Raw genomic sequence first — 26,323 nt, 5'->3', positions numbered from 1 at the left:
AAAATAATTAGAATTGTTACAATTGATGTTAAAATAAGTTATCTTTCAAATGAAACATCCCAAGATATGAATGGAAAGTAATGTTTTTACAACTGCATTTATACCTTTTTTTTTACTCAAATGTAGCTTAACCATGTCATGTGGTGCTACTTCAGTACACTTTAACAACAAATATTACTGGGACCATGACAGAAAATTGCAGATGGACATTTAATATCCAGGAATTAACATTATAGACACTACCACTGACTATGCCTGTAAAAAAATTGGCCACAGTTTCACACATTGACCATACACAGTCCATCCATATACTAGGACTAGTCTTGTTTATAATCAAATAGCGTATGAGTACTTTTCTAGTCATCCATCCACTTACAGAGCTTTATTTGAAGCTTTGACCACTGGCAGCAGCCTCAGAAGAGCCTCCTCTGAAGCAGAGTATTTCTTCAGATCAAACACATCCAGATCTTTTTCTGATGACAGTAAGATGAAGACCAGAGCTGACCACTGAGCAGGAGACAGTTTATCTGTGGAGAGACGTCCTGATCTCAGGTACTGTTGGATCTCCTCCACTAGAGAATGATCATTCAGTTCATTCAGACAGTGGAACAGATTGATGCTTCTCTCTGCAGACAGATTTTCACTGATCTTCTTCTTGATGTACTTGACTGTTTTCTGATTGGTCTGTGAGCTACTTCCTGTCTGTGTCAGCAGACCTTGTAGGAGAGTCTGATTGGTCTGCAGTGAAAGACCCAGGAGGAAGCGGAGGAACAAGTCCAAGTGTCCGTTTGGACTCTGTAAGGCCTCGTCCACAGCACTCTGGTAGAGATGTGTTAGTTTAGGTTTGTTTTTAAAGACTTTAGAAAAATTGGATGTTCTTTGTTCTTCTGCCAGCAGATTGACTCCAGAGTTGATGAATGTCAGATGGACATGAAGAGCAGCCAGAAACTCCTGAACACTCAGATGGACGAAGCAGAACACCTTGTCCTGGTACAGCCCTCTCTCCTCTTTAAAGACCTGTGTGAACACTCCTGAGCACACTGAGGCTGCTCTGATATCGATGCCACACTCTGTCAGGTCTGATTCATAGAAGATCAGGTTGCCTTTCTGCAGCTGCTCAAAAGCCAGTTTTCCCAGAGACTCAATCATCTTCCTGCTCTCTGGATTCCAGTGTGGATCTGTCTGAGCTCCTCCATCATACTTGACGTTTTTCAGTTTCAACTGAACCACCAGGAAGTGGATGTACATTTCAGTCAGGGTCTTGGGCAACTCTCCTCCCTCTCTGATTTTCAACAAATGCTCCAGAACTGTAGCAGTGATCCAGCAGAAGACTGGGATGTGACACATGATGTGGAGGCTTCGTGATGTCTTGATGTGGGAGATGATGGTGCTGGCCTGCACCTCATCTCTGAATCTCTTCCTGAAGTACTCCTCCTTCTGTGGGTCAGTGAACCCTCTGACCTCTGTCACCATGCCGACACACTCAGGAGGAATCTGATTGGCTGCTGCAGGTCATGTGGTTATCCAGAGGCGAGCAGAGGGAAGCAGTTTCCCCCTGATGAGGTTTGTCAGCAGCACATCCACTGAGGTGGACTCTGTAACATCAGTCAGGATCTCATTGTTGTGGAAGTCCAGAGGAAGTCGACACTCATCCAGACCATCAAAGATGAACACAACCTGGAACTCTTCAAACCTGCAGAGTCCTGCTTCTTTGGTTTCAGTAAAGAAGTGATGAACAAGTTCCACCAAGCTGTACTTTTTCTCTTTCAGCACATTCAGCTCTCTGAAAGTGAATGGAAATGTGAACTGTATGTCCTGGTTGGCTTTGTCTTCAGCCCAGTCCAGAGTGAACTTCTGTATTAAGACTGTTTTCCCAATGCCAGCCACTCCCTTTGTCATCACTGTTCTGATTGGTTCATCTCTTCCAGGTGAGGCTTTAAAGATGTCTTCTTGTCTGATTGTTGTTTCTGGTCTGTCTGGTTTCCTGGATGCTGTTTCAATCTGTCTGACCTCATGTTCATTATTGACCTCTGCAGTCCCTCCCTCTGTGATGTAGAGCTCTGTGTAGATCTGATTCAGAAGGGTTGGGTTTCCTGCTTTAGCAATCCCCTCAAACACACACTGGAACTTCTCCTTCAGGTTAGTCTTAAGTTTATATTGACACTCTGCAGCACGAGTTTCTGAATGAACAAACAAATGAAATTAATCAGATGATTCTACAGTAAATTCGTAGAATGTAAACATTAAACTGCAGATGTTTATATTTTCCTCCATTATGAAATCTATTCAGCTCATCAGTTGAGGACAAACAGTTTCTGTTTTCAGCTCAGAGGAATTCATAGATCTGATGCAGATGTGTGCATCATATTAACAGCAGAGATTGAAATATAAACCTCTCCCATGTTGCCTCCATTTCCTCTCCATCATGTTAAATATGTTAAAATCCTCTTACTGCTCTGCAGACAGTCAGCCAGCTCCTCCTGCTTCATTCTCCTCAGAAACTGCAGTGTGATCTTCAGAAATGCCTCTCTGCTGCTCCTCCTCTGCTCTTCATCCTCACCATCCAACACCTCCTCATCCTCACTCTGACTCTCTAAGCATTCTGGGTAATCTGGACTCAGAACCTTCTGCATCTTCTTCAGCTCGTTCTTCACAAAACTGATGATGTTCTCCTCCAGCAGCTGGAACAGAATAAAATGTAAATTTAACTGGTAGAAGTCAACATCAGATCATCTGTGACAGACTGAAAACCTGCTGGTCTACAGAGTGCAGCATGGAGACTGTTAGGACCAGAATGGTAGTTTAGTATTTAGTCTGTGGCTGTTGTAGTTAGCAGTATTAGCTGTGTTTTACATTTACACACCATAAATATGGAGTCCAGGTGTGTTTGATGCTGCTGGACAGACTGACCACTGAGAACCTCTGAGCTCTGCTGATGAACTCTGTGAAGAAAAGATGAAGTCTTAGAATAAATAATGACATCAGTGTTAAAGGTGTTGTGTTCTATCACAGTGGATCCACATAAAACACTCGGCTGTTCTGTCTTACCTCTGATCATTTGTCTCTGTAAAGACTTTGTACCTCTGTTTTAAAAAGTGTTATACAGATAAAGTTTGTGGTTTTTGAAAAGTGTATGTAGGAGGAGTGTGTGTGTTTGTATTTATATTTATGATGACATTGTGTGTAAAAACAGTATTAGTCACTAAGGTCAAGAATAAATCTCCACAATCAATCAAACTTATTAGGAGAGCTGGATAATAACAGAAAACATTTTACAGTCTGACCTCTGATCAGCAGACTGATGTTCATGTCTGTAGTTAATAGGTTGACCCATAGACTGGTCGCTCTTCATGGACACCCAGCTGGGTTCAGGAGAATCTGGTCTCTGCTGATGGATCCTGATGGAAACACAACACTGATAAAATGAAATGTTCAGTAAAAATAATCCAGGATAAAATACTGCTGAAAAATATGCAGAATGTTAAAGCTATAATATGTATAATATGTAACTATTCTGCATTAAAATGTCTAAAAAGAACTAGACCTACATTATATATGTTGTTGAGTTGTGTACTTACATTATCCCAAATGTTTACAACAATTTTCAAACCCAGAGAAATCAGATTAACAGACACAAACATTTTACAGTCTGACCTCTGATCAGCAGACTGATGTCCATGTCTGAAGTTAATAGGTCGATTCACAGACCGGTCACTCTTCATGGACACACAGCTGGGTTCAGGGTAACTTTGTCTTTTCTGATGGATCCTGATGGAAACAAAACACTGATAAATGCACATGTTCAATATAATTCTTCTCAGACAAAGAATGTGTTATTGTCAACATGTTAATAACAAAGACATCATACTTCTTCTGTGGTAAATATTCTAAATGCAACGTCTGTAGGAGCTGCAGTTGATAAAATAAAATGTCTTGTTCAAAACTAGCCGATACTAAAAAGAAAAAAAGATGTTGACAGTGAAAAACATGCATTTAAGGATGACTGGACTGAAAAACACAAGTTCATTTTGCCTGAGGGAAATATGAGACAATTGTACTTGAATTGCAATCAAACAGTGTCCATATTGAAGAGTGGGAATGCAAAATGCCACCATGACACCAAACATGCCTGTTTTGAACATATATATATATATGTAGGAGTCATGAATGGATTAATTTCAAGTTTGAATGAATTGCAAAGTAGTAATTTTTTGTTTTATATTTTGGGTTATTTTGGTTTGTTTATTATTGCACGATCACGGTGATTGATAATCAGGTCACATGGATATGGGCGGTGGTATCCTATAGTTAATATAAGCACCTGTTCACCTGCATGCCAGCTGGTAAGAAAGACAGAGGGTGAGTGGGTCGTCGTATTTTTTGTTGACCGCTGTTTTACACCTGATCACTGTGATTATTTTGAGTATATTTTGTGCACGTTATAATAAGTTGATCCTTTTCATTAATAAAAGTTATTAAACTTATTTTTTGATCTCAGCGAATCTTTTTGGTAGCGTGTCAGACAAACGGCAAACAAGGCCCAACCTCAGCCTCTCAGTGACTTTTACATTGTTGCCAGTAGTCGCTACAATATATATATATATATATATATATATATATATATATATATATATATATATATATCTCAGTGGCGGCTGAGGACAGGAGGAAAACCAACCTGATGAAATCAGAGAGGTGGGGGGCAATTTTATATGCCAATAAAACAATTTGCTTTCAAAAACAAAAATCCCTGAGTGGTGTAAAGGCTGCTTCTTTAAAGACATTTAGCATATACATATTGTTTCTAAACAAAGAAGAGCTCATTTTAGCCATGGAGTGGTTCAGAATGTGTCATTTTACCAACAAAGTGAAATTCAAATTTATAGTATTGTTCTATTGTGACAACAGATTTATGTTCTCATCAAAAACAGACAACATATCACATGATTTACACGTGTTTCCTGTGTATTTTCTTAGTGTACAGAAATATATAAATGTACTTCAAAAATGAAGTACATCTCCCTCTATGGACCAGCCTCCACTGGTATGTATGTTATATTATATCTTCTGTTGTTTGTCCATCAACATGATGTCCAGTCGGTTAGCCATCACCAGTTGTCAATCTTGATGTGGAAGTCCTACAGGATCTCTGAGGCCATTGTGAAATCCTGTAGGACATGATATGTCTTCTTAGGAGAGATGGAGAGTAACAGACACAAACATTTCTTATCTCTGATCAGCAGATTTATGTCCATCGTTGAACTCAGTAGGTCCAAACATTGACTTGAGATTCTTGACAGACACCCAACTGAGTCCAGCAGAGTCTGGTCTGTGCTGCTGCTCTGGGCTTCAACACAACACACACAGAGCTTTGAGTGTGAATAATGATGGTGCAGTGATGTGAGTGGAGAACAGTGATGGACAGTTAGAGATCCTCATCTCACCTCTGAGCTTTGGTCTGGCTGTCATGTTCCCCACACAGAGAGCTTTTAGAGGGAGGGACTCCCTCCTCTCTGTCCTCACACTGATCCATAGCAGAGAAACACCTTCACACAAACACAACAACAAGCTCATTCATTACAACAAGCTGCACATCACAGAGCCACACTGCTGTCTATCACACTGTCATTCTTTATTCTACCACCAGATGGAGCCAAAGTCAGTCATGACTTTAAGATTAAGAAACTGCATTAACTATATTCCTTTTCATACAGTTGTATTTTTGTCCACTAGAGACTCATATGCAGCAAGTTATAGTTCACTTCTGTTTAAAAACTGATGACATGATATATTTTTATTCAGCTGTGTGGCAGAAAGAAGAAAATACTCACCAGGTGAATTCAGTTCCACATCTGGTCACAGAGTCGTTCTACCTTCACCTGTAGAGGAAACACAGAGAGAAGCTGCAGCTGATTCTCCTTCATCAGTCCTTCATCATCAATCTGAGGACGCTGTCACTCTCTCATAACTTCACAGTCAAAGTCCAAAACCATAAAGATGATATTAAACCAGTGAACCTTGCAGCAGAGTTCAGCTCCAAACACACAGGAGGAACCTGCCAAGACTCTCTGTGAGGACATTAAACAATCTCACAGTGCCGCAGTATTCTGATTTACCTGGAAACTGATGTTCATCTGTCCACAAACTAATGTCATTGTTGTCTGTCTGATGTGGACAAAAAGGAGCAAAACATGTGGAATATTTAAACAACTGAAAGCTTTAACCCTTCCTTTACCAAAATACATTATCTCCACTTTGTCATGAAACTGCTGCCCAGCAATACTGTTGCTGATGTATTTGCAGCAGATTTTACTGTTTATGATCAATTAATTAACTGACTACAAAGCTTTTATTTAAACAAGATGATTTACTTTTAATGATATTTTTAAAGGTAAATATTTATTAATATAACATGTAAAAATCAGTATCATTGTACATTAACCCTTTAACACCCAGTGTCAGTTGTGTTCTGTACTTTATATTTGGGGAAAGTTTTCTGTTTGAGAATGACTGTAATGACCAAACACATGAATCTGATCTATTGATGAACATATTACATGTTAATATTCATTAATATTCATTAATATTTTCATTAAACCAGAAGTCTGAGCTGGATATTATTATTCTCTATATTCTCACGTAAAATAGACAAATTAATCTGGTTAATTAAGCATAATTAACAGACCACCACAAAGTCGAGACTCAACATGAACCACAGAATTAAACAAACAAACATTTGAAGAGGTTGAATTTCAGTTTCAGCAAAACGAAGCTTTTCTTGTTTTTTCTGTCGTTTTGTTCATTCCACCAAAGCACAGAGTTTCAACAAGTTCAGACCTTTTTTGGACCAATAAGATGCAATTTAAGATCTATTTCACATCCAAACTGGCAAAAAGTACAAAGGATATGAAGGAAAATCAAAGTCCCAGAATTACTTGTAAAGTTAATCAGTTAATTAACCTAATTTAAGTGTTTTCTACTGCGGTCAAACCAGCCGCCACGTTACTTCCTCCTGCGCAAACACGTATTTTATTACAGTAATGAGGTTTTTCCACTTGGAGGAACTGAAAAATGCGTTGATAAAACACAGTTTGCCGTCGCTTTAAAAACAAACAAACAAACAAACACTATTTATCGTTCTAAACACCAAACCAGTTTCACTGGCTCTGAATTTCCAGAATGTTTCACTGATGAATAAAACAGAATAAAATCCCTTCAAACATATTAAACACTAAAACAAGATGTTCAACTCAGAAGTTTATTAAAAGGAAACTGACTGTTTCCAATCAATAACTCAACTTCAGACACTCTACAGCAGTGGTTCTCAACCTTTGTGGTGTCAGATTGATACGCAGCAGACTGCAGATATAGATAGATTTGATAAGATGTGGTCTCAGGGTTCCCATCTGATAAGATTCAGTTATTCCAGCGGTTTGGATTGGGGTTAAATTACTCCAGTCTAGCATCAACCTTTCTCAATAGATATGAAAAGCTAATTTACTCTGCTGCAGCAGGCAGAGCAACATGTCACATGGAAGAGTAAGTATTTGATCTCTAATCAGCTGTTTGTAATTGACACAGTATCAGATATTGATCACTGGATCATCAATCACGTCACTTAGTGGCAAACTAATACTTGTTTTTGATCAAACAATGTCATGATTACCTAAACTGAATTATTAACACAGATACATATTAACTACAATATTATTATGAATTAGAAGTGAATATTTCACTAAACAGATACATAAATACATTTCCATTTATAGTCTATATATAAAAGGCTGCTGACTCACAATAAAACAATATTTTGTCTTCTTGCTGCTTTGAGGTCTACAGATATTACCTGAGAACCATCAGTGCTAATATGAAGTATGTAAATACAACCAGTATGTATAAACAAGGGATCAACATAGTTTTCCCTGTTACAAGACATTTTGTGTAGTTTTTTGAGTTCTACTCACTGGATCATCACAGTAGTAGTGCTCAGTGGAAAACTATCACTACTTGTGTGGAGGAAAAAAAAGATATTAGAAATGTGCTGTTGGAGAAATGACTATAATATTGTATTAATACTTTGATGATAATTAATCCAGTGTAGAAGTTTATTCAACTGATGATGCACTGTTGACCTCATCTATGACCTTTTATTTGCTGGAACCACGTTGTTCTGTTTTAAATCTGAGGTCTCAACAAGATCATGTACTTTATCTGGTGCAGAGGTGCGAGTGTTATCTGAAGTACGTGATAAACATGATGAAGCTGATTCTAAGAAGTGATGGTTAGAATACAAACTGAATGCAAGAACAGGAAGCTGCAGACAAGCACGACACCATATGTAGAGTTGTTATTGGTTATCTTACAGGAAACGTGTCTACAAACAGTGAAGTGTGACCACGTGAGGTGTGTACGTGACAGTTGGGCAGAAACTGAAAGTATAAAGTGTTTGTGTGTTGCTGCAGAGTTCAGGGAGCCTGAATGCAGACGCTTCATTGATTCATTAAAGGCAGTAAGACTGCAGAATACTGTCTCTGGTATTTAATTACTTTTCTCACCTGATGAGACAAACTGATATTTCAGCTGTAACTTGTTTTTGATAATACAATGTAAGAGATTACCTAAAATGAATTACTAGCATGAAACTGATTACAGTATTATTAGATTAGGATTAGAAGTGAGTATTTCTCAGAAAAATTAACTGTTTAATATATATAATAAGGCTGCTGATTCACAATAGGGAATCAATCAAATCAATCAAACCCTAATATTATTATTCAACTTTAAAGTAAATGGAAGCGACAGCAAACCAAGTGTAAAAACTCCATTACTGTAATAAAACAAGTGTATTCACACTAGAATAACATGGTGACTGGTTTGACCGCAGTGGTTTTCTTGCACAAGGCTTCAAATCTGTTATTTTCAGCATGTTTCAACCTTCACTGTTCCAGAGCCAGATCTCGTTGAACTTGTACTTATCAAATATTAGATGAAAGTAACATTAACAGAAACAATTTTAACGTATTACGTCTTGAAGTAGTTTTTTTTATTGTTTTTTTTTTGTTTTTGTTTTTGTTTTGTTTTTTTACGAGAGGAGACGCCATGTTGGGCCAAACACCATCGCAGCTGTGTCTCAGTTCAGGGGCTGCATCCTTTCCCCCTCCCCCCTTTTCTTTTCTTTCTTTATTCAGTCATCATAAAAAATATACAAAAATATGAGGAATACAATTAGTAAAAACAGAATATTAAGAAGAAAATTAGTAAATTTAAATTCAAATTAAAAAGAGGATATTAAGGCCTCGTAGATACTCATCAGTCCTTTCAGTCTTTCAAAATACAGTTTTTTTTCATTCTTAAACTGGTGGATACTGGGTTTCCTTTCAGATCATTTGCATTTATGGATAAACTTTCCATATAAAATGAGGGGATTTAAAATAAAAGCATGACTTCTGAGAGAGAAGAGAAATGTCTCTTTTTTGCAAATTAATCTTCGTCCCACATAACACATCAATATATATTCAACATCAATCCGGAAGAATTTAACATAAATGCATTCATAAAATAAATGTACCAGTGTTACAGGACACACAGTTTGTTGGATGAACTAAATATATAATTTTAAAATACACTTCACTTACTTTATTGTTGGCCAAATATTTGTTATAGTTTGTCCAAATCATTTAACAATGAATGTTCTCAAAGTGATTATTCCAACAGTGTTTGTTACTAGAAGTTACAGGGCAACGTGTCATCAATCTGTTCATTTATATTGATGCCATTTAACGACACATCTGTCTTAAACATTGACTGTTCATTAAATAAACTGCTGCCTTCCAACAGTCTTAAACACATGCTGGTATTGGATCAGACACTGTTATACGTGTTGGTTTTGTTCTGTTGCCGCGTGTTCAATACAAATTTCCCCCCAAAAACAAATTTAACAGCGAGACTGAAGTTATTTCAACTTTATAGAAGTAACGTTAACTTCATAATCCGATCCATTTTCAGACCTGTCAAAATCCTATTTAAGACATTTTAAGGCCCAATATTCAGATTATTGGATTTTAAACTTTTAATGAACCCGGAAACCGTGAATGCAGCCAACAAATGAACATAACTCATCACTATAACAACCATCTCTACTGTTATCACATCATTTAACACCCGCTGACACAAACATGATGAAAACTGTTGGTTACGTCACCTTTAGATGCTGAAAATCAATGAATCAAGCTGATGAGTGAAGATGAAGTTAATCCCAAATATCGATACTTCAGATAATAACTACGTTTCGTTTTTGAAGATCGATTCTAGCGTCAAGAGGATCGATACAAGTTCCACTTTCTCTCTTCTACGTTGAACCATTTAATCAAAGAGTTGAACTGTAACGGTCTGTTGTCGTGAACAGTGAACACATCTTAGTGCTCTCTGCCTTTCTGCTGTTGTGGTGACAAAAGGCGCCAATCTGACACATGAACGCAGTGATGAACGGAAGAGAAGCATCATGTGCAGCTAAATCACAGCGGTTTATAAACACATAAAAACCACGAGGAAGAAACTGAGCTGCAACAGAAAAGAAAGGCGGAGGGGAAATCCTCAGACTGACACAGAGAGTCTGTTCAGAGAGAAATGAGTATCCAGGTTTACAGTTTAAAGTAGTGAAATTAATATTTTAGTCAAATCAGATCTTCAGCATTGATTGATGATACATTTTCAAACTGTAATTAGTCATCATTAGCAGATTGGTTGAATATAGACTATACTTAGACATTAAAATAATATATTCAGCCTGTTGAATTGATTTTAACTATTTTAATGGAATTTATTTATTTGAATGGAATTGAGGAAACGCCACCTCATACTTCAGTTGGGAATCAAACCCTGATCTTACAGGTGGAAATGATTGATAACCTCTGGCAAGTCATTTTGTAGGAGCCATTTATGTTGATTGTTGGCATGTCATTTGTTTAGTTATAACTTGCAGAATTATTTTGGACACAGGGTGGCGGTCATGAGATGCACAGGGTTGTATATTTAGGGGCATAGGTGACAGGAAACGGGAGGCACAGGCAGGTGGGGCACATACAGTTCTTCACAGATCGGGAACAGACGCACACTACAGCTGGCAGGATAGAAACCCGGTATGTTCATGTCATGTACAAAGACTTCAATAAAACAACAAACTAAACGGCAGCCAACGGACTGGAAAATCTGTTCTTGAATCTGCGTAAGATCACTCCTAACTTAACCTACCTGTGTAGTAATGGCAAACCGGAAAAACAGGAAAAGAAAGGACATCGAAAAATGAAAATTGCCATTACACCTAAGTAAGAACTCGCTCTTCGAGTGAAATTGGAGCTCGGGATTCATTCAGAAGGACTGAGCATTGTCTCGCGGAACAACAAAGAGGACGCCGCCATTACCAAACCAGGTGGACATCTTCGTCACCTGCGCTTACCTGACGGTGATTGAAAACCGCAAACTGAGTGAGTACATGCAAGCATTAAGCTTTATTGGAGAAGCTATATGCAAAGCCGTATTGGAAGACGGCTATTATAATGGAGTTGGTCGACTGAAGACTGAAAGCTACGATCGCACATCGATCAGCTGTTTGAAACCTTGTGCCGGCAGCATACAGCTTTCGTCAACAAGTCTTAAAGGGACAGTGAACAAATATGTCTGTTGTTAAGTCTGATGCTCAGTCACAAGATGACGATGTTGAAAAGGAAAAAAGAGTGATCAAACACACTGCCAAAGGCTTGGAATTGTTCATTGCAAATTGTCAGAGGACAAGAAACAGGAAATGTAAACAAGCTAACAAGTTGATGGAAATGCTGAAAGAGCTCATGAAATCAAAGGAAAATGTGAGAGAAGTACAATCTAATTTGTTTCAATTAATCAAGCTCTGTGATGAAGCCAAGGAAAACCATGAATCACTGGTGAATTTACCACTGCCTGAAGATGAACTTGAAAAGCAAAATCAGTGGTTTCAACGAAAAATGGAAATCTTTAAAGGGTTTATACAAGATGTAAAGGTGTGGTTACCTGAGGCTGGACAGCAAATTGCACACTCCATTGCTGAAAGTGTCATACTACAAAGTGTAGTAAATTCAGATGACATTGGACCTGATGACAGCGTTTCAAATGCCTCAAAACCTAAATCAAAGCACAAATCCAGTTCTTCATCACGTGCATCTTCAACATCCTCTGCTTGCATTAAAGCTCAGGCAGAAAAGGCTGCTCTCATGGAACGTGTTGCTGCCTTGAAGAAAAAACATGAGCTTGAGGCACAAGAAGAACAATTGAAAAGAAAGAAAGAGCAACTGGAACTAGAAACTGAACTGGCAGCAACCAATGCAAAAATCAACATACTTGAGGCTCTGGGATCAAGAAGCAGCTCTAGAGTTTCTTATGGGATGAACTCTTATTTGAGAAAAGGAACTGCTCAAAATGAAACATCAGCTAAATTAAATCCACACGCAAATGAATATTTACCAGATCAAGTGCAGCAAAGACAGAATGTGTTGATTGAAACTAACTCTTCTTCCCAGCAACAGGTTGTTAGACCAAAGGAAACAGCTCACGGACCATCTGTTCGACCTCATGATACAACCCATCTAATACAATATTCTCCTCAAAGGCAAAATGTACAGAGTCGTATGCAGGGGTATGTTCGCACTACACCCCCTGTATTGAATGATGGCAATCAAGGTGATATGTGTAACCTAATACAGAGGCAAAATGACATCACTGCTCTCCTGGCTCAACAAAGTCTCTCTTCTACTTTACCACCAAGAGTCATTCCTGTTTATGATGGTGATCCTTTACAGTACGAAGTTTTCAGCAGGGCATTTGAGAGAGGAGTGGAAAAAAAGTGTGATGACTACAGTGACTGCTTGCATTTCCTAGAGCAATATACAAGAGGGCATCCAAAAGACTTAGTCCGCAGCTGTCAACATCTGCCCCCAGCCCAGGGCTATCAAAGAGCAAAAGATCTGCTCAAAGAACATTTTGGTAACGAACATAAGATTGCCACTGCATATATGGACAAAGCATTTGCCTGGTCAGTGATCAAATCAGAGGATGTGGAAGCATTGCAAGCATTCTCACTGTTCCTTAGAGGTTGTTGCACTGCAATGGAACATCTCACCTATATGGAGGAAATGAATGTTGCTTCCAATATGAAGACCATCCTTCTGAAACTGCCTTACAGGCTCAGAGACAAGTGGAGAAGTAGAGCATGTCAGTTACAGGAGCAGCGTGGACACCGAGCTAGATTTTCTGACCTGGTAGACTTCATAGAGAGACAAGTGAAAATACTATCAGATCCACTTTTTGGAAACATTCAGGATGCTAAGCCAGCTGCAACTGTCAAAGGCTCTACTAAAACAAGAGAAAAGTCAAGACCTAGAGGAAGCAGTTTTGCAACAGCTGTAACACCTGTAAAAACATCAGTACAAGAAAATTTGACAACAAATGGAATGAAAGGAAACGTATCTACTACCAATTCTCAAAGTTCTTGTTTGTTCTGCAACAAGAGTGGTCACACATTGGGGCGGTGTCCACAGATCAGGAAGAAGATGCACAGAGAAAAAATAGACTTCTTAAAGGAGAAGGGAGTCTGTTTTGGATGTTTAAAAATAGGACACATGAGCAAAGACTGCAAGAGTCGTTTGACTTGTGATGTGTGCAACCAAAATCATCCTGAAATACTTCACATTGAACAAAAGGACAAAGAAAAAAAAACAGAACATACAGAACAGAGTGAAAAAGCAACTGGGAGTAATGCTGTTCTCTCACCTCATACATGTGGGCATATTGGGGCCGGTGATGAAAACTGTACCTTTTCCATTGTACCAGTACAAGTAAAGAGCCAAAAGGGGGACACAGTGTTGCAAACATATGCATTTTTGGATCATGGAAGTACATCTACCTTTTGCACAGAAAGCTTGATGAGAAGGCTGAACATAACAGGGCAAAGGACCAATATTCTTTTACGTACCATGAACCAAGTGAAGCCTGTGACCAGTCATCATATCTCAGGTTTGGAAATATCTAGTCTGGACAAAGACTATTTCATTCAAATATCTGATGTGTTCACACATAAAACCATGCCTGTTTCCCAGCTCAACATTCCCAGAGAGGGATCTGACACAATGGCCTTACTTGAAGGATATCAAGATTCATGAAATAGACTCTGGCATTGACCTACTCATCGGGACAAATGCTTCAAAGGTATTGGAACCTTGGGAGCTGGTCAACAGCCAAGGGGATGGACCATATGCTGTGAGGACCCTACTGGGGTGGGTCATCTATGGTCCCCTGAGAGGAGACAAAAGCATAAGGGATGAAAATGGCTGCCCTGCTGCTGCTGTCAATCGAATATCCATTGTAAACTTGGAGGAGCTACTGGTCAAACAGTACAATCATGACTTCAGTGAAGGAACCAGCAAGGAAACAGAGGAAATGTCTAGGGAAGATGTAAAACTCTTGGACATTGTGAATCGCTCAGCAAAAGTGACAGATGGACACTACTGCCTAGACTTACCTTTCACACAAGAAAAGCCCAGCATGCCAAATAACCGTTGCATTGCAGTGCAGCGCATCCAGAGCCTGAAATGCAAGTTTGCCAAGAATAAAAAATTTCATGATGAATATACATCTTTCCTCACAGAAATGATTGTTAATGGTTATGCTGAAATGGTACCAGTCGACCAGCTGAATCGAAGCGATGGAGAACTCTGGTACATCCCACATCACGGAGTGTATCACTCAAAGAAAGGAACCTTAAGGGTAGTGTTTGACTGTGGTGCAGTCTTTAAAGGAACATCACTTAACTGCCAATTGCTGCAGGGTCCAGACCTTACCAACTCACTCATTGGAGTTCTCATCAGATTCAGACAAGAGCCGGTTGCTTTGATGGCTGACATCAAAGCAATGTTTCATCAAGTCAGAGTATCAGAAAAGCATGTTGACTATCTGCGATTCCTGTGGTGGCCCGATGGTGATGTGCAGCAAGATCTTGTTGAATACCGAATGAAAGTACATCTCTTTGGAGCCGTGTCGTCACCAAGTTGTGCAAACTTTGCATAAAGGAAGACTGCTGATGACAACAAAGGTCACTTTCCATCAGAGGTGACAAACACAGTAATGAACAACTTCTATGTAGATGATTGTTTGAAATCCCTGCCTTCGGAACAGGAAGCAGTTCAAATGGTAAGAGACCTGACTGCTCTCTGCAAAATGGGAGGATTCATGCTGTCAAAGTGGATCAGCAACAGCCGTGCTGTATTGGCATCCATTCCCCAAGAAAACCGAACCAAAGAGACTAAGGAGTTGGACTTGGACAAAGACAATCTGCCAATGGAAAGAGCCCTGGGATTGCACTGGTGTGTTGAAACAGATGTCTTCAAGTTCAAAATTGCTGCACAGGAACGACCATACACCAGACGTGGCATCTTGTCCGTAGTCAGCTCTATATACGATCCTTTAGGATTTGTAGCACCATTTACTCTGCCAGCCAAACTGATTATGCAGGAGCTCTGTAAGAAAAAACTTGGATGGGATGAAAACATAGCAGACCTTAACAAGATGGCAGAGTTTAAAGTAAACCAGTGCATGAAGCCCACAAGCTTTGGTCAAATCAGATTTGCACAGCTACACCACTTTTCAGACGCCAGTGAAAGTGGCTATGGTACTGCCTCATATATAAGACTGGAAAACTATAACAGAGAAGCGCATGTTGCATTCATAATAGGAAAATCCAGAGTGGCACCATTGAAACAAATAACGATTCCCCGAATGGAGCTCACAGCTGCAGTCCTAGCTGTCAAAGTTGACACAATGCTGCGAAAGGAATTACAGCTTCAACTGGACAAATCCATCTTCTGGACCGATAGCACAACGGTGCTTAAATACATCAACAATGAAACCAAACGCTTCCAAACATTTGTAGCAAACAGGACCTCTTTTATAAGGGATGCTACTGATGTATCACAATGGAGATATGTTAACACAAAGGAAAATCCTGCAGATGAAGCCTCTAGGGGACTAACAGCAGACCGCTGCTTGAGCTGCAAAAGATGGATCCAGGGACCAGATTTTCTCTGTAAGCCAGACAGAGAATGGCCAAAACCTCACTTGGAATCTGCAATCTCTGCTAATGATCCAATGGATCTGGAAGCACTCACACCAAACCATCTTCTTCTGTTGAAGTCTAAGCCAATACTACCACCTGGACTCTTTGTAAAAGAAGACTTGTACATCAAATGCAGATGGAGACAAGTGCAATACATGGCAGATCTCTTTTGGAAACGGTGGACACAGGAATACTTACCTCTTATCCAAGAACGACAACGGTGGTCAAAGGTAAAAAGAAGCTTTGCTCCAGGTGACATTGTTGTGGTGGTTGATTCTACTGCACCACGAGGCTCATGGCTAATGGGCAGAATACTGGAAACTAAACCAGATGCACAAGGACTTGTGCGCACAGTTCGACTTCAGACAAAGAGCAGCATCTTGGAAAGACCAATAACAAAGATATGTCTGCTCCAAGAAGCCGAGACCTAAACGGCAAGAAAAAAAGAAGAAAAAAAAAGAAGATTGAAGAATCAGTAAAGAAGATTAATGCCAACACATAGTACATGCATTTTTTGAAAATTGTATATGTAATGTATAATGGATATGGCACCTTTTTTATTATTTATTGGTAATTGTTTTGTTATATACTTAAAACAATTAGGGGCCGGTATGTAGGAGCCATTTATGTTGATTGTTGGCATGTCATTTGTTTAGTTATAACTTGCAGAATTATTTTGGACACAGGGTGGCGGTCATGAGATGCACAGGGTTGTATATTTAGGGGCATAGGTGACAGGAAACGGGAGGCACAGGCAGGTGGGGCACATACAGTTCTTCACAGATCGGGAACAGACGCACACTACAGCTGGCAGGATAGAAACCCGGTATGTTCATGTCATGTACAAAGACTTCAATAAAACAACAAACTAAACGGCAGCCAACGGACTGGAAAATCTGTTCTTGAATCTGCGTAAGATCACTCCTAACTTAACCTACCTGTGTAGTAATGGCAAACCGGAAAAACAGGAAAAGAAAGGACATCGAAAAATGAAAATTGCCATTACACATTTAGTGTCATGAAATCAGACTAGCAGTGGTTTTAAAAGTGTTAGAGAATATTTATTAAATATTGTTCAAAAATGAAATAATTAATTTTAATCATGTAAAGAATCATTGACACATTTGTCAGGACTTGATCAGCTCTCTAAGGTTCTGATCCAGTTGCTGGCAGCAGCTGGAAGCTGTGCAGATTTATCTCCTTCTTTAGTTTAATCTTTGTTTTCATCTCATTTATTTCCTCATGTGTTCTTCATATCATCATGTGCTGATGCAGCAGGATTTGCCCTCAGATGTGATCACATGACCCAAAAATGTCACTTTGTTGTTGTACAAATTGCAATTTTGACAAGCTAGCTTTATGACCTTCTTTACCCAAATGTTTCAACAGTGTAATCGTGTCTTTTTCACACTGAGCTTGAGTTGGAGCACAGATTCATTAAATCATCTTCATATTGCAACAGTGCACTTCCTGGTGATAGTTTTAATGAGCTCAAACTTTCTCTCAACACATCTTTGTTGTTGGCTGCATTCCCCTAATTAGACCAACATCATGTTTGCCTTGAGGCCACAGAGTCTTCGGGACGTCCTGTAGGGCTGGGCTGATTGTGACGTCACAGGTGTCATGCATATATGCAGATGCGTGTTGTGTGTCTGGTATCAGTTGAACAGATCTGAGTGTGTGAACAACAGAGGTGTATTTTTGTCGATAAACCTTCAAAACAGGATTATACTGAACATAAGGATCAGATGTTAACTCCCACATTTGTGCACTAACACATTGCCTCACCCATGGACCCAAATCTTGCCAGTTTCCTTTCCTGTGTTTGGCGAGTGACACGTGTGGATGTGAGTCAGGAACGTCAAGCAAAGAATCGGAACCTGAATCACTGAAAGAGAAACATGAAGATTCATCCGTTTGCTTTGGTTTTGTTTGTTCAGGCAAAGTCACTGAAACAGAACATCTGTGTTTATTCCAAAACATGTAACTTAACGTTAGCTTTTCTCTCAGACAACCTTCTTTGAACCATCTTTTCTCTGCATCTCTCCCTTCATGTATGTGTGCAGTACAGTGTAGATCTTGTGGTTGCATGTAGTCTGTCGTTGTTGAATGTGAGTGTGTGTGCCTTATCAACAAGAACAGTGTTTAAAACACAAGTTACAAATATTGTGTGGGGTTTTTTCTGGCCAAAAGAAAGAGTAATGTTACATAACTTGATAACACACAATTTAAGTGCCCTGTGTTTAGTGTTGCGAAATTAAAATCACCTGGAAGAAAACTTGAATGCTTTCAGTCCTATTTAGAACATGGTAGTGGTGAACTTGTGCCCTCTTGTGGTCGAACTGAGTATTACAATAACTAACACTTTGAAAAATTCCTGACAAAAAAAAAAAAATTCACCAGATCAGAGACGTGCAGACAAACTGAAACAGAGCAGCTGAGTGACGTTTATATTTCTGTTTTTATTGATCAGAGACACGTTCAACATCTGCAGCTCAGATTATTATGAAGATGATGAAGAAGAGCTGCTCACATGACCTGAAACCTGCCGTCCATGTTATTAGTCTGACAGAAAACTGTTATTGATCAAGCAGAAATGTTAAATCTTGTCTGGTTTCAGCTTCTCAGATGTAAATTGAAACTCTTCAATAATCTGCAGAAGAATCAAAGCTTGAAAATAAAAGTGGAAATCAGGAATCACTTGTTCACTTCAAAGATTGATGATCACTGAATGTTGTTTGTCACTGTTTTTTCCTGAGCTAAGTGAACGCATCACCGTTCAAATGTCCCGACGTCCAGCTGATTCTGTCTTCACTTCAAACTGTCACCTTCAGTTTAGAGCTGCGATCATTAATCAATTAGTCCATCGACACAAAATTAACTTTATGTCATTTTAAAGCAACAATCTGCTGGTTTCAGCTTCTCACGTGATGATTTACTGCTTTTCTTCATCATACATGACAGTAATCTGAACATTTTGGGGTTTTGGACATTTTCACTATTTTCTGACATTTTGAAAAGAGAATTATTGATCTATTAATTGATAAAATGATGCTTATTTGCAGCTCTGGTTCAGTTCAGAACAGAACAAAACTAAGCTCAGCTGACTTATTTATCACATCATGATGTTTCTGAGAGTTTCTGCTGAGGAAGACGTTAAAAGTGACCTTGACCTTTAACGAGGAAACAAACACAGATCAATATCTACTGATTCAGTCAGTGATGATGACGATGATTCACTGTCAGTTCACTTTAAAGAGTCACTGATGAAGATTTGTTCGTACATGTGCAGATTTCAGTCAAATGAACGGTCGTCATTAGTATTAATACACATATAATCACCTGAGACATGATCATTAACAACAGCTCTGCCCACCTCATTAGCATATTGAGATAAACAATCAGATGTTCGTCCAGATGACGTTCAGGTCACATGACTGAAAGAACATGTTGTAGACACACACACACTCATTAATCCAGGTGAGGTGGATCATGACTTCAGGTGTTTCACCTCCTGATGTTTACAGAGGAAACTGACTGAAATCAAGAGTTTTATTTCTGTCACACTTTTACTGTTCTGCACTGATCTGTAGACACTTTTCAGATTCACACTTTAGATTTGATTCAGATTTTTATTTGTTTACACAAATGCAAAAGATACAAAGTGATAAAGACAGAAACAAGAGCATAATGTGATGAAGAGGAGAAACCATCATCGGGGCTGAAACAGGGTCTCTGAGGCAGACGTTACTCCGTTAGAAAAGGAGAAAGAACATTCAAAGGATGAAAGAGAGAAAACTAAAGATAAGATTGTGCACAGTAGCAGACATCTACATATACAAGAACACAAAGTCATTAAAGTTAAAATGATGAGATTATAATTACTAGAGGGCAGTTTATAAAGGATAATATGAGATAATATGGAGAAACAAACCTTTTACAGATAAAATATGAGACGGCAGAGCGTCTACAGGACTGAACCTCTGTCAATGAAACCAAACTGTAGCTGAGATGTTTGACAGACAGCAGGTCTGAGTTTACACTTATTTAGACTGAATAATTGTGCGATTGATGATTGTAGGAACACAGTTGATGATAATATGGAGGAAGAGTCCTGAAACTCTTCATATCAGATCTCATGTAAGAACATTTTCTTCTCCTCAACCTCTCTGATGTTTTTCTCTGTGAGGTTTGTTCCAACAAACTCTGTTAAACTCTTTGTGAATCTCTGGTTTCATGAACGTCACCTGTTCAATGAGCAGCTGAACCTTCCTGAGATTTCATCCTAAATGTCCGTATAAGACGACCTGTTCTGCTCCGTTTCATTCACAGAAATGTTCCCAAAGAGTGAAAAGAAGAATCATAAAGCAGCAGACACGTTTATCAGTGTCAGTAGTTCTATTAGAGGAACTGAAACTATTAGAAAACATGAATCCATCAGAGCAGCTGCACTGTGACACAAATAAAGAGGAAACACTTTGACGTGAAGTTAAATAAAGCAAAGAGCTGCATGATTAATATGAGAGGAGTCATGTGACCATCAGAGATATTAGAGGAGAGAATATTACAGTTTATAGTAGGTGAGTCAGGTAAGTTGAGAGAGAGACAGTGAGGAGAGAGAACGAGGGAAAGATTTCTCTGGAACAGGAAGCTTGTGAATGAGATAAATGACCAATCAGTGGTCTGCAGTGTAAAACATGAAAACTAGACAGTGAGAACAGCTTTTTAATCAACAACAGTCAGACTCTCAGGCTGCTTCCCACAGCAGCTCAAAACCAGTTTGTCTCATATAAAAACAAATCTTTGGAGCAAATATATCAAATGATCCCAACTGAAGCCACAGAAAATAAACCATCTCAGAGCCTGATATGATCAATACACTTTATTTTAGGATGCACATTTTATCAAAAGTTATGTATTTTATTTTAAATGCAGCTTCATTCTACTTGAAATGAGAAAAGATTCACTGTTACAGTTGTGAACATCTGTGTTTAATAGACTGTTAGTTTCTTTCATGTTGTTGCTGTTTAAACTCATTCACACCTCAATCAACTGGATTCATGTTTCTATGTGTTGAAGCATCAATCAGCCTGAACAGCTGCTGCACTAATATTATTAACTTTATTAAAGCACATGAACTTTGTTTAGAAAACAGATATAAAGATCATTATAATTATTATTAATGATATGAATATACAGGATATAACATGTTGGATTAATAAACTTTAATTTATGATGGGCAGCTGAGTTCTTATGACCAAAGTACAATTAACAATGAATAAAAAGGATTTAGGTTTTTATTGTTTTATTGGACTTTACAGCAGCCTACTTTCCTTTTCCATTGTATTTATATAACATATCTGTAATCATTCTACAATATTACTCTATAATATAATATTCTATGGTGTTTCTATAATATTAATATTTCTCTGCACTACAGTAACATCACATTGTAAACATCACATATGGTCACATATAGCAACATGATTTCCAGCTGTGATTGTTGGTAAACTCATTAATGTGAGACCTGACGTGTCTGTGATTACTGGATATCTGATATCTGATCAATGATCAATGATTCTGACCCTGCTGATGTCCTCCTGGATCAATCTCCAGCTCTGATTGATCACCTGCACCACATCATCATCATCATCATCATCATCATCATCATCATCATCATCATCATCACCACCATCATCATCATCATCTTCATCATCAGCCTGGAGCCACACACACACACACACACACACACACACACACACACACACACACACACACTTATCTGATCAATAAATCTGTAACAATATGTCTTAATGTAAAACAGTTAAAATACATTATTATTTGTCTGTGTGGACATTTATACACTATTAATACATATATCACTATTCTATTAATATACTAAAACTGAACTATTTTAACTTCATGTTCAAACTATAACAGAATGAATAATAAAGAAAATGTGGAAAATACATTTTTGTAAATAATTTCTTTATACATGTTGTACTTATTGTAAATAAACATGTTGTAAATAAAGTTATTATTATCACTTGCATGATGTTAGTGACATATTTGAATATTTTAACTGTAAAATCTAAACTTCCTGTTATAATTCTATTGAAAATGAAACATGTTTAAATAAATATGAATATTGATGAATTGGGGCCCTGGTGGCCGTGGATATGTCTCCATCACTGGTTTCTAAAATAGAGGAAAGTGGAACTTTAATTATTAGAAACTAAATTAAAGACTTTGAACATGATTAATTGTAATTGCAGTATAATGAGTTAATTACTTTGCTTTTAAATTATAAATTGTAAAATTCAAAGTAAAAAAATATTGTAAAATTTTCTAATTAATAATTGTATTTCTGTGATCTTTAAATGTTTAATGATTCGGCCACATTTAAAAAGGATATAAAGCAGCAAGAGCTCTGATTATTTTTATAGGTTATATTTTGCTCACATGGTGCGACTTCCCAAACACAGCTGTGTTTCATCAAATCACCACAAACTAACCAACACACAGGAAACTTGGGCCAGATGTTTCAGTACAGGTGAACTCAGTCCTGTTTCCTGAGAAAACGTATTGGACGTCTGACAGACTCTTTTTATTTCTCTCTTTGTTCATTTTATCTTAAACATTAATTAATGATTAAAAACAACAATGTCAAATAAAGAAGGACTGTAAAACATCACAATGTGAGAAATATATGTAACATCTGTAAAGATCATGTTTGTTGAATTCATTCTGTCATAAATGTTCTAATGAGAGAAAAACACAAGTAGTGTAGTAGAAGTAGAAGTAGTATAACATTACACATCCATGTAAAAAACAAGTGATGTTCTCTGAATAAGTAGTGAATGAATATTTTTATTCAAGTGTAAAACAGCCAAAGCTGCCCAGCAAACATGAGCTTACAAGACAATATTTACATCACCTGCAGAGGCAAGAAAAACTAAAGGAAAGCAACCCATACATGTTATTATATACATACATGTCAGACACATTACATCAGATAGAAACATACGTTGATGTTCATGATTTAACACAAACTGAGCTGATGTCAAACAGACTGGGATGTCTGCTGGACATTTTCAGGAAAAACTTCACTTTAAGATCCTGATAAAATGGAATAACTAACAGCCACTAACAGCTACTAGATGCTGCTCCAAGAAAACTTTACTGAAGTCAATCAGAGTCAACACAGTTTTTACACATAAATTCAGCCCAGAGGAGATCATTTCACTACTTCTAATACAAACAATATTCTGACATTAAAGCACAGTCAGTGATCCAAATGAAACCAGAGTGAAACCTTGTCCACCATCAACATTTAAACACAGGAAGCTGCTGTCACTTCCAGTTTCTGTTGTTCACTGGTGAACAGAGTGAACAGTGATTTCAGCAGCTGTCTTCAGTCAGCAGTGTGACTGTTTGTCTACACAGGAGGAGACTCTTCCTCAGACAGACGACACAGAGACACTGAAGAACCAGGCCCAAAATCAAACCCAAACCCAGCACACAGAGGCTGAGTGAATGTGGTGTTGAAGGTGTGGAGGTGGATCAGTGTGTCAGAGGAGACTCTGTAGAAGGACAGAGTGCCAGCAGGACAGTCCACATACACTGCTACTCTGTTAGAGACAGAGGAGGAGGAGATGGATGTTACTCTGCTATTGTGAATGACAGAGTAACCACCATCAGAGCAGATCAGACTCCAGGACTGATTGTTCCATCCAAAATGACAGTCATGACTGCCTCCTTCCCTCCTGATTCCTCTGTAAGTCACTGATATATGAACTCTTCCTCTCCACTCGACCTCCCAGTAACAGCGACCAGTCAGACCATTGCTACACAGCAGCTGATAGTAGCAGTCAAATCTGTCTGGATGATCAGGATATGACTGATACTCTCCCACATGGGAAACCTTCCTGTTGTTGTCAGACAGTTTGAGGTTTCTGTTTACTGTGTTTGTGTCCAGTGTGAGTTCACAGAAATCTGATGAAGAGAAGAAGAAACAACTCAGCAGCAGTTTATCATCTGACACACCTGATGGATTTATTCTCTGTTTAAGTTTTGATCTGTTGTTCATTTCTATAAAGTTTGATGACAGTAATTAAATTTTAAATGAATAAATACCACAAAGACCAACTTTGTATTTAAAGAGGAACTGACTGTGTGCTGTTTAGCTGTCATGAATCAAATTAAATCCACACTTACACTTCTTCAGACCAGGTTTTAACCACTGCTCTCCACCAGGGTCCAACCTGGAGGAAGAAACACAGTCAAAATGATTTTCTATCCAACATGAGTCCTAACTGCTGTTCAACATGAAGCAGTGTTCCTCAGTTTGTCAGAGTGACACAGAAACAGGCTGCAACTCATCTTTCCATACCTGAGAGTGTCCAGTCTCCAGTGTGGATCCTCCAGTCCAGCAGACAGAAGTTTTTCTCCTGACTTTCCTGGATGATTGTAGCTCACATCCAGCTCTCTCAGATGGGAGGGGTTGGAGCTCAGAGCTGAGACCAGAGAAGCACAGCCTTCCTCTGTGATCAGACATCCTGACAGACTGGAATTCAGAAAATAAAGTTAGCTCAGTGTTTTAGAATATCATGTTAGAAGGAAGATCCTACAGATGTTGATCACCTTCACTACTATGAACCTAAAGCAGGATGAACTGTTTAATATACATCTCAATCCTGACCTGAGAGTTTCCAGTTTGCAGTGTGGACTCTCCAGTCCAGCAGACAGCAGCTTGACTCCTGAATTTTGCAAGTTGTTGTTACTCAGATTCAGCTCTCTCAGACTAGAGGACTGAGAGCTGAGAACTGAGGACAGGGCTACACAGCTTCTCTCTGACAGGTTACAGCCACTCAGCCTAGAGAAGAATTATTGATTAACACAAACATAATTATTTGTCATTTATAAAAATTAAACATATCTGACATTATTCTTCACATTAATAACGTCCACCTACAGAGCATTATTTGAAGCTTTGACCACTGGCAGCAGCCTCAGAAGAGCCTCCTCTGAAGCACAGTATTTCTTCAGGTCAAACATGTTCAGATCTTTTTCTGATGACAGTAAGATGAAGACCAGAGCTGACCACTGAGCAGGAGACAGTTTATACGTGGAGAGACTTCCTGATCTCAGGTACTGTTGGATCTCCTCCACTAGAGAACAATCATTCAGTTCATTCAGACAGTGGAACAGATTGATGCTTCTCTCTGCAGACAGATTCTCACTGATCTTCTTCTTGATGTACTCAACTGTTTCCTGATTGGTCAGGGAGCTACTTCCTGTCTGTGTCAGCAGACCTTGTAGGAGAGTCTGATTGGTCTGCAGTGAAAGACCCAGGAGGAAGCGGAGGAACAAGTCCAGGTGTCCATTTGGACTCTTTAAGGCCTCATTCACAGCACTCTGGTAGAAATGTGTTGGTTCAGGATTTTCTTCCATGACTTCAGACCACCAGGATGTTGTTTGTTGTTCTGCCAGCAGATTGACTCCAGAGTTGATGAATGTCAGATGGACATGAAGAGCAGCCAGAAACTCCTGAATGCTCAGATGGACGAAGCAGAACACCTTGTCCTGGTACAGCCCTCTCTCCTCTTTAAAGACCTGTGTGAACACTCCTGAGTGCACTGAGGCTGCTCTGATATCGATGCCACACTCTGTCAGGTCTGATTCACAGAAGATCAGGTTGCCTTTCTGCAGCTGCTCAAAAGCCAGTTTTCCCAGAGACTCAATCATCTTCCTGCTCTCTGGACTCCAGTGTGGATCTGTCTCAGCTCCTCCATCATACTTGACGTTCTTCAGTTTGGACTGAACCACCAGGAAGTGGATGTACATCTCAGTCAGGGTCTTGGGCAGCTCTCTTCCCTCTCTGCTTTTCAACACTTCCTCCAGAACTGTAGCAGTGATCCAGCAGAAGACTGGCATGTGGCACATGATGTGGAGACTTCGTGATGCCTTGATGTGGGAGATGATAGTGCTGGCCTGCACCTTATCTCTGAATCTCTTCCTGAAGTACTCCTCCTTCTGTGGGTCAGTGAACCCTCTGACCTCTGTCACCATGCCGACACACTCAGGAGGGATCTGATTGGCTGCTGCAGGTCGTGTGGTTATCCAGAGGCGAGCAGAGGGAAGCAGTTTCCCCCTGATGAGGTTTGTCAGCAGCACATCCACTGAGGT

General features: G+C 39.0%; 2 protein-coding genes across 2 annotated transcripts in view; both read right to left on the bottom strand.

Moving 5' to 3' along the window:
* LOC122999435 (NLR family CARD domain-containing protein 3-like) overlaps nt 1-26,323 on the bottom strand; it is a 98,571-nt gene that overhangs the window by 28,404 nt on the left and 43,844 nt on the right. The window lies entirely within an intron of this gene.
* The window catches only part of LOC122999432 (NLR family CARD domain-containing protein 3-like), a 69,277-nt gene that overhangs the window by 7,891 nt on the left and 35,063 nt on the right, over nt 1-26,323 (bottom strand). Inside the window, exon 5 of the mRNA XM_044376360.1 lies at nt 24,837-25,010. Coding sequence (XP_044232295.1) covers nt 24,837-25,010 — 174 coding nt within the window. The remainder of the gene's footprint in view (nt 1-24,836; nt 25,011-26,323) is intronic.

The sequence above is a fragment of the Thunnus albacares genome, chromosome 16, assembly GCF_914725855.1.
Source record: "Thunnus albacares chromosome 16, fThuAlb1.1, whole genome shotgun sequence".
NCBI lineage: Eukaryota > Metazoa > Chordata > Actinopteri > Scombriformes > Scombridae > Thunnus > Thunnus albacares.
The sequence above is the reverse complement of the archived record's forward strand: the minus strand, read 5'-3'. Positions and strand labels throughout refer to the sequence as shown.